The 10,295-nt window shown below is 37.5% G+C and overlaps 1 protein-coding gene across 1 annotated transcript in view; it reads right to left on the bottom strand.

The window, feature by feature from the left end:
• The window catches only part of QKI (QKI, KH domain containing RNA binding), a 167,303-nt gene extending 157,352 nt beyond the window's left edge, over positions 1 to 9,951 (bottom strand). The window contains 4 exon segments of the mRNA XM_035900406.1: positions 289 to 293; positions 2,197 to 2,230; positions 8,943 to 9,006; positions 9,008 to 9,951. Of these exon segments, the coding sequence (XP_035756299.1) occupies positions 289 to 293; positions 2,197 to 2,230; positions 8,943 to 9,006; positions 9,008 to 9,160 (256 nt within the window). The 5' untranslated portion in view covers positions 9,161 to 9,951.
• Positions 9,952 to 10,295: the final 344 nt, after the last annotated feature.

Below are 10,295 nucleotides of genomic sequence, written 5' to 3'. Positions count from 1 at the left end.
TTTCGCCTGCACATGTAGGTTTAGTTACCTACAGTAACTAAACAGTCAGAAAAAATCCATACAAACAGCCCACCCAAAGTAAAGAACTTGATTGTTACTAGTTTAAACTGTTCTCCATGTATTGAGTGTTCAACACTTTCATACAACAACGAGTACTCAAAAACAATTCTAGCACAAACCATATTAAATAGGATTAGAAAGACCTATACACGTGACAAAGAACACTTCGTTATGCTATTATGTTGACAGAAGCAAAAAAAACAAAGGCAATTTTATTTCTGGTTTAACCCCCCCTCAAGTTTAAAACTGAAAGTACTCAGTAACTGAAAGTAACTGAAAGCTGTGAGACCTAAGAAAGGTTACTGCAAAACTTGAAGCAAAATTAAGTTCAGAATAAACTAAATTTGCCTCAAAGTTAACTTATCCAAATTTTTATTGCCAATTGAGTTTGCTGAGATTGCAAACATCAAGGGAAGGTCAGCAGCCTGTCTTCAAAACGTAACTCACATTTATCAGTAGTAAAGACTGATGCAAATCTTTTGTCCATCTGTCATTTTAGACTGTTGAATTTAGTAACCTTCTCGAACTGTAGAAGGGATGTGTTTCTTTCCTACTCCGCCAAGCAAAGGAGTGCAGTCCCTCCTCACTTAATTACCCAGCATACACCTAAATACCAACTGCCATCCCTCAACACTCCAGCGTTAGCTGTTAGTGGCTATCTACCACAGCATCCATTTCTCTCCAATTCATCATCGTCAGCTTTCTTGCTGACACTCTTCAGAGCTGCCTAGTTGATGAATTGCTCTGTTATTCATCCCATGTTAATCTGAGGCTGACGCAAGAATACCTTTCTGAAGACACTTAACAGTATTAAAACTCGGCACTACCAAGTGCCCTCAGTGTGCATTAAACCTCCCATTTGGAACCAACAAGATTCCTCATGAATAGTTATGAATAAAACACAGTTACTAAATCAATAGGCACTAGGTTTATGTACCCCACTACCTATAGACAGAGCTTCCACACAGTTCCTTGCTTCCCTGGAAGCTATGTCAGAATTATTAGAAATTAGAAGCACTTTGATCCATATAGCATTTAACCTTAATTAACCCCATATTAAGTTGATATAGGGAAGTTTTCCCCCTCAAAATATCAGTATATTTCTGAAATGGCCCAGATCTCTAAAAAATGTTCCTTAAAGTCCCTAAGTTTAATAAGCTTTTCTCAAGAAAGCCAATTGTACATTTCTTCAGTTTCTTCTGAGGTAGAGTTGATCCTTAGATAACGTTTTCTCCAGATTTTTTTTCCCCAAAGGATTATATTACTCTTGTCACAAAAAGAAAATTTATCCAGAGAATGAACACAATAACACTAGAAGAAATTTCAAATGTGACTCAAATCTCTGTAAACATATTATTACAACAGCTAAATATATTTTGCTTCTAAAGGCAATTGCAGTCACTAATTTTATACCTGAAAGAGATACTAAAGTATCATTCTTCCTCTCAAGATGCTTTAATACACATATAATCAGTCTTCCTGATAGAATCTTGGGTTAGAATTTCCGATCCCTACCGTATCATCTATGCCCAGATTTTGTTCAAGTCTGTTTACCAGTGGAGCACAAAGTTGACAAAACCATGTGAAAAATGGGAACAAAAGAATCCGTACAAGGAGTCTTGCTTCAGGTTGATTCAGCAGCAGGATCAGATTTCCATAAAAGCCTGGAGTGATTTAAAGAAGTAGTAATTCCCTCGTAAACTGGCTGCATATGAGCCTCTCTGACTATACTTATCTTTATAGATGATACGATACTTAAGCAATTAAAGAACTACCAACAACTTGTCTGCACCATCATCTAACATGCACTATTTTCTCACTGCACAGACCATCTTTGCAGCAAAAACATCATACTTTAAACAAGACAGCTGGGCCTATTACAGCATTTTAACCTTCAACTTTAACACACAAACCAACCGTTAGAGAGCACGCTTGCCAACAGATTATATGTGTGGAATTTACGCAAAGTTAGTTTGGAAGGTGGAGGGGTGGAGGGGAGGAACGATGACAGTTTTCTGAAAAAAGGTCCATGTCAATTTCTGAGGTAGGGGTGCAGCTCATGCTCCTTCAAAAGGAGACAAACTGAAACTAAGAGGAGTAAGCACAGATGAGCAACACTGCTCAAAAGCAAACAGCACCAGGTCAGAGAACTTTTTGTTGAGTTCTCCTCCTCCCCATTCCCGCAAAGAAACTGAAAACATTCCACAACAAACAAAAGTGGCTTTGGCTTGCTCTGAATCTAAAAATTGAAAATTATGCATTAACTTTTGATACAATTATTTGCAGGTTATTAGATCAAGCTTCATTAAGAAGAATATTAACCAATTTGCTACTGCTCCGAAGTCTGATAAATAAACGGAAGCATTATGCAACATCAGCTGAATGGTTTAGTTGAGTTGCCACTTAAATATATGAACCAGAATAGTAAGTTTTTATTAATACTTTTGCTAGATGGATCTGCGGCTTACTTTTTAAGATTTCGGGCGTATTGCGTCTCCTAGACACTAATGAAAAAACTATACTGCAGTTAGAACATTTCTACCAAGTAACGGTTACAGAGATTTCTAAACCAGTTCTTTAACCTGAATTAGACAAAACAGTAAGGCTCGTTATTTCAACAGCTGAAGGATTTAAAGAATTCAGCAAAGTCTGGCTTCCATCTAGTGTCAGCTAGTCTGAAAATAGTCACGTCCTTCAAATTTTTGAATGGACCAGATGCATAATCAGTTGACATCAATTAGGAGTTTCAGACTTTAAAGTAAATGTTTAAGCAAATGTACTTCTCTCGCCAAGGCTCTGCTCTATATCTTCAGTATCGAGCCACCTCAGCCACTGTGCCAACATAACTACTCTGAGATCACATATGGCGAGCTCGATCACAGCTCTGATCTGTCTGACTGAAAAGAAAGCCAGCACCACACAAAAACAAACTCAAAAAACCCCTGACCAGTCCAGAGTATCAGCTGACTTTTTAAGCCAGAAACTGATCACCAGATAAGGATATAAAACACTGCATTATCTGCTCCTGCCTCTTCTGCTCTGACATCAGCAGCCGTTCCGAGGCATCACCCCTCAGAACTAAGTCAACATAACTTCCCAGCAAAGTAACTTTAATTGCTTGTCATGCTGGGGTTTTTTTCCCCTTTTCAAATCAAGTCTTAAAGAAGCATAAACATTTATAAGGTTATATGCCATTAAAAGTGTTAACTGTTCCACTATTAATACGCTCAGATGTCAGCCCATTATCCCACAAACAGCTCCATGTTTTATCCCCTTTAAAAAGGGGCATCCCTTAGGACCTTCTCACCCCTGGGCTTCCTGCAGCCTTGCAATGCAGTTACAAAGTATCGAAGCATTGCTCTGGTACACCCTGTGCTGGAAACACATCTTCTCTAACGCACTGCAGTATGGAGTAAAGTACAAGTATCCAGGTGCAGCTGCAAAACAGTCAAAAATATTTTAAAAACAATTAAAAAAATTAACTTCCAGTGTGCTATTCAATCAACTATACACCAGCAAAATGCTAAAAGAACGCCCATTAATAGCTACCTATTGCCATCTCCCTTCAAGAAAATGATTTTTTGCAATGAACCGAGAAGCAAAATTTACTATTTTGACCCCGAGTATAAAAAAAAAAAATCAATCCTCAAAAGAAAAGTAACTGAAAATATGTTTTCAATTTTTACTCAGTATTTTAAACCACGAGAACAAAATTTAAAAACCTGTTAGCATTACCACACTCGTTCCAATCACTAACACCTGCTAAAATACCTGCAGAGTATCAAAAAAACAGCGACTTCTAGTACCAGAGCCAGATTGGTTTAGTAGCACAACTGCCCAAATAGAAGCGCTTCAACTTGCACCATCTTGTTGCTGTTGCTCTCAGACACCCAACCAGCCTGCAACAGACACCTCTCTAATGGGAACAACAATGAGACCGTGGAGGGGCAGCTCTGCTAATGAAGCTGGATATTCTTTCTCTTTAAAAGTTGTCATGGTTGCTTTGCTCATTCAAGCATAAATCGTCTCGAAAATCTAAGCTCTGCTATTAAAAAGCTAACTCCACTTCTAATACATGCTTCCAAGAAAAACAACCAAAAGAAACCCAAACCCGGAAATTACTTTAACTGCACTACACAAGGTAACACGGGATATTTTCTCAAGTCAAAAGTGTAACTGTAATGTTACTTAACTTTCAGCAACCCAACTCTTTGTCCCACCAGAGCAAAGGGATCTAATTCAGATGATAAACATTACACCTATCATCCGTTTCAGCATTCAAACAGCACCTCCAATGTCCTTCGCAGATGTAGATCCTCCTGCTACAAAGCCACAGACGTATCTTACGTGGTGCTTCTACCGACCTGATTGCTTTAAGCACAAATGAGATTAAAAACACTGGTGGTTTTACTGTTCCTACTAGTTTTTCTTAGCATTGGGTGATTAAATTTCAATGAAATGTCAAAATCAACATAAGATTTTCATAGTATGCATTTTGATCAAAATCAACACAGAAAAACTCACACAGCCCAAATGAGAAGTTGAGAGTTATGTTTCAATAAAGACAAGGGTCAGTGAGTGAAGGCATTTCATTACTTCACAGCTTTCCTGGCAAGGCATTTCCCTTATCTCCCCCCTCTCCCGCGCCCCAACATTCCATATAAGCAGTCGAATATAAACCAATCGGTCTCCATGGCAGACTCCTGCTGTACTTCAATCAGCCTGAGCTGTCAGGATGGCCTGGTAATTAACGTTAACACAGGGCTATCCTGTCAGCCGCGGAATATATACCAGATCAGCATCTAATAATACATCTAATTAATAGGATATCTGCATCAGTATGCATTCTTGAAAAAAGGAGAGCATTTTAAGGTTACAGACAGTAATTAAAGACAATTCAGTTGTACTTGTTTTTCTACTGAAGCCTACACAATTCAAATCATCCTAAGTATCCCATTCCTGATTTGGCATTGTTTAGTGTACTAAGAGGAAGAAAACTTTTAATTTAAGAAGGACTGAAACAGGTGACTTGGTCAAAAAAGTTACTGAACAACAAAACTAACCATTAATTTTGTGTCCAGCCTTCTCGTCACATGCAGAGGGCTTATCGAATATCAGCAACTTTTTTCTGACACGTCCTTTTCTCTTTTGATTCACGTAAACTTTGTTTTCCTAATTAAGACATTCTAAGTGCTCTCTTAAAATCTGTGTTTCTCAGTTGTTGGGTTTTTTTTTCCTCCACTTTAATATGAATCAACATACCTTCATTTTTTCCCTTGTGCGTTATGAAAGCATCATGTGCCACTCCCTAATCTAATCGGCACTTGGTCAGTTGTTTCTAACCATAGCAAGTGATTTTTATACGACACTAGTTCCTTTGGAAACTATTGCATACAATTTCAGATGAGGAAAATGCAACTCAATTCCAACCTTAAGGAACAAGTAACACTAAACAGAAACAATAAAAAATTCAAACAGATCTCTCCCAATTTCAAGACAACTAAGTCAGCATCTCTTGTACAGAACTAACCCTACTACGGTTACTCTTACTTAAAAAAAAAACCAACCTCTGCTGACAAACATTTTAATAATCAATTATTGGTAAGCAACAGCAAACAAACTGCTTTCAAAACATGAGTTTAGAAGAACTGCTTTACTAACTTCAAAATTTATCAGTCGAAACAACACCCATATCTTCAAGTTACACACCAGGTGACTGCAATCCTATAAATGTTGCAGATACAGCTCCAAAAATACCTTCTTTTAAAAAGAACTGAACTGTTGCAAGGGAGGAGGGAGTTTTGAGTATTTTTCCCCAAGATAAAAAAAAATTAACTTTTTCTTAAGGGCAATGGAGCTTTTGTTTTGATGTTGTAAGAGGCTGCCAAGGAATAACAAAAATCCCCACACCTCAGAACAACTCTTAGGAAGTTTTTGAACACACAAGTTCTAGAAGCTTTGCAACCTCATTATTGCGAGACAGTCATAATCAGAAAAATGCCTCAGACCATTATCTTCAGATTTAGAGATGATTAAAGAACCAGATTCAAAAGAGCACTATTAATAAACTGTGCACAAACAACACTCAATGCTCGTCGCATGCCGTTCTGTACAATTTTAACATTATAACTCAGAGTTTAAAAATTAGTCTGAAACATTCTGGGCAAACATCTATCATAAAGCCTTTATCCTAAAGAATATTCATCGCTCAGCTTTGCATTAAGAGGCATGGTTTGTAATGAAATAATGTGGGTTTATTGCAAGATCTGATACAACTGAAAAACAGACATGCTAATGTGGCCAGTGCCCCTTCATCAAATCTGACAAGTCAGCAAAACCCTAGCTAAGCACTGGCTACATTTACATAATCACAAAAAATAAGGTCACGTACAAAAGTAACCAGATAGCTTCTCGGGGAGAACTTATTTACACCACCAGAACACAGTTCTTCAGTTCTAACTCATGCAGACATTTTGGTTAAGACAACGAGACTGACACGAAAACTGCAGGTTTGGGCTCTGCAAGCTCACATGCGCTTTTCTCAGTGAGCACAGTAAACAGAGAAAGCAATACCCAAGAAAAACTTATCCTCCTTAATCCCTACCTAGATGTTTTTACAGCTAGCTTTGTTATAACTGCTAGTCAGAAAGAGGCAAACTATTTGACAAGAAACTAGGTTTATCTCCAAAAGCAAGATGCATGATTTAATTTACATTTAAAGGTAGACGCACTTTTAAGTCACCTTCAACACAAGTTTGACAAGAAGAGAGAAGCTTTTGAGGTATAGTTTACATAGGAAAAATGAATTTCTGATAAAGTCTGTGTCATTATCTTTTTACAAAAAGTTCATGTACATTCTGATCAGGTACAACACTCTGACCACTTACTTACAGGTTCAAGAAAACAAGATGCAAATACAAAAATTACATTACTCAGATCTCAGTTAATAGTTTAGGCATATTTGTTCACAGTCTGCTGAAAGAATAAAACCAAAATACCTTGTTAATTTCAATAGGTCAGAGTGCAATTGCGGAGTTTGAAATCTCCAATTTATTAAAAAAAAGTAGTGCAAGAAAAAGGGTACAACTTTATTCATTTTCCACAAAGGGGACCATTAAAATATAAGAGTTGTCAGAAGAAACAGTCTAGGTTAGAATCATAAATGTTAGTATCTGAGGACCTGAAGCACACACACACACACACAAAAAAAAAAAAAAAAAAAAAATCAGGTCACGTTTGATGGTGCAAACAATTACAGGAAATACAGCCTATTCCACATTCAGGAAGAGCCCTCTCTTCCCACAGGTTTGCACTAGTCTGATAAAAACAATCCAGCTTCCTAGTTATTATGATGTGCACTTTAAACATCCTTGTTAATCCACAAAAGCCTTATTTACACATAAGAAGTTGAAAGCACACACATGCAAACATATCTGTAACCTAAACAAAACTGTGACTTTCATATTTTATAATAAAAGTAGTTCTTTTAAAAAAAAGTTTCCTCCATATATCCCTCACATTTAAGATGTTCTTCAAAACCAAATGCAGTAAGGCAGGGACCATCTACTAAGTTAAACACTAAAATTTTCAAAGATCACCCACTAAGATAGAGTTCAGAAAGGAAAATGTGGTTTGGTTAATACATACAGCACAGAAATGGGCCCAAAAAAGTAGATGTAGGTTCTGAAACCTAACCAGATTAGATGTACTGTTCCTCGCCTAAACCGACAGGTCCATTTCTATCTCTTGTTGCATACAGTTACAAGAAGTAATCACAACACAAGCCCATTTGAGTTTTGTTTTTAAATACTGGCATGTAAAAATAAGTAAATAAAAACAAACCCTAGCATTCCAGTAGAAAAGGCAATCCTATCCTGTGTTTTATTTGTTTTAATCCTTAGGGTTGTGACTTTATTTCTTCAATATGACCAGCAAAAAATAAAGGCAAAGGCTGATCATAATATTATTCTCCTCAAGCATAACAAAACCTTAAGGAAAATGGTTGTATAGTAACTAAAAGGAAAAAAAAAAAGCCACCTACCTAAAGCACAAAACAATAAAATAGAAGCAGTAAACCAAATTGCAGGGGGGAGGGGGCAGAGAGGGAACATGAACACTGTAACTTTATTTTTAGATTATGTATATAAATCTATATATACACACACCTGCCCCTAATATTTGGTATTCTCAAAAGTACCATGAAACAACTGACTGAAACTATTAAATATCATACTTTTAAGTAAGCGTCCTAAATCTTCCAGGCCTTCCTGGGAAACCTACAGTTTGCTATTGCTAAACCCTTCTGGAGGATGTCAGTGTGGCATACAGTTAAAGATACTTAACGCGGTGCCCCTTTGGTAACCAAGATGGGTGTTTTACAGAACAACAGTTGTTCTAACTTCTCAACTGTTCATTGCTACTGACTATTCCACCTATGTAATACTGTGTAAGCATACCATACACGTAAGTCCATGCAAATGTAGATACCTGCACAAATCCACAAGTGTTTTGTCATTCGCCGGTGCCTTTAACAGATTTGTTAATTTCACCACTCAAGTCAGAAATGGTGTTCAGAGGCCAGTCTCAGGCCTCAGAAAAAAAATAACTGGCGCCCCTTAGTGTTCAAATTTTGAAGTCTTGAAGCAATTTACTAGATTTGCATGAAACATTTTTTTCAACATTCCAAAAAGTTTTCTGCCTCCACAATACTTCCACCCAATTGCCAACGTAAACAGGAAAAGCAGAAAAGCTTAAAGGGATAGCAGACTTCTTCCTGAGACTACTTAGAAACACAGATTGTATTTTATTTCTTTTTCTTTTAAACAGAAGTGTGAAGAATAGGTCCAAACCAATCCTTAAACTTTTTCAGCAAGAGCCTCCACAACCCTCATTTTGGAACTCCAGTACTTCGCAAAATAGATTTCCAGAGCTTTCCATATTAAAAAAATGTATCAAAAGATGTAAGGATTTCAGACATTCCTCTTTCAGTGGGGAAATATTTTTCTTTCTTTTGTTCTCTGACCAAAAACCCAAAAGTTTTGGGCCTCCTCTGGCCAAATACATTAAGTTGAAGAGATTCAGGAATTTCAAAATCCGACATCAAGCCTCTGGGACGGTCATTTGTGCTAAAAAGGCATCTTCTCAGTCAAGTTTCTTCTTGATGTTTATTGTAAATCTAACTATCCTGAAGAGGTTGTTTGCTGTGGTGACCAAGAACATGTGTTTTACTTTTCACATCCGTATTTGCTCCAATATAAATTCGAACTTCACCAAAAGTCTTGAAAATAAAAATAGAATCGTTCATCTCACTTCCCACAGTCCATCTTTCAGTATTCTTCACTGGGGTGAGGTTGGTTTTTTTTTTTTTACTCCTCTATCATTTATTTCAGAAGGTAGCATTTTCTCGATATGCTATTTTTTGTTGTACTACAGTCACTATCTCATTTTTACAGTCTCGGGAGAGGGCGGGGAGTTATTCTACCAACTATAACCAGCTCTTTCATCTTCTGAGGTCAACAACTTCCCAAACTTCTTTTAGAGAGGAGGAATACATCCGCAAACAAGAATCCTAACTCGAAATCTCAAAATTCAGTATATCATGCTAAGAATCCCAACAACTTGAAACTGTATAAATAATTTATGGTTTTATTATATTCTACAAAGCTACCAAATATGATTAAACAAACAGGTCTCTCAAAGTATCCAGAAAGCCTAGGTTTAAGGTGGTAAGAAAGGAAATGCTTTTAACAAGAAAAGCAACCTGTGGACTCAAAGCATAAAAGCGAATTTAAAATACTGAGAACAAGCGTATCGCCTTGTTTTTAACACAGTGGGTCTGCTACTGTAGTGGGAAGACATACGGGAGGCATGAAGTTCCCAGCATACACTTTTTTTTCCCCCTTTCAAAAACGCTAAGGGGGGGGGGGGGGGGACGACACAGCCCCGGGAGCGGCCCCTGAGCGGGGTGTGGGGCGGCCGTGGACATTTGGCAGGAGTAGACGAGGCAATTTCGTAATTTATTTTTTTTTTTCTTCCCCTTCACTAAAGTCACACGTAGGAGTCTTTCAAGTTAGTTTCTTTAAAAGGTAAGGGTAGCCGAAAGAAGAATTTACTCGCTTCCCTTGCAATGTAAGAAAATTGTAATTAGTTTGCGGCCAGTTTGGGGTGGGGTAGAGCTGGAGCTCTTCGAGAAAGAGCTCAGCCCCCTCCGTCTTAGTCATTCAAGTTCAAGCAGC

Source organism: Egretta garzetta, unplaced genomic scaffold (genome assembly GCF_000687185.1).
Source record: "Egretta garzetta isolate BGI_Z169 unplaced genomic scaffold, ASM68718v1 scaffold388, whole genome shotgun sequence".
NCBI classification, from domain to species: domain Eukaryota; kingdom Metazoa; phylum Chordata; class Aves; order Pelecaniformes; family Ardeidae; genus Egretta; species Egretta garzetta.
Note: the sequence above shows the minus strand (reverse complement) of the source record. Positions and strands in the feature narration are given on the sequence as shown.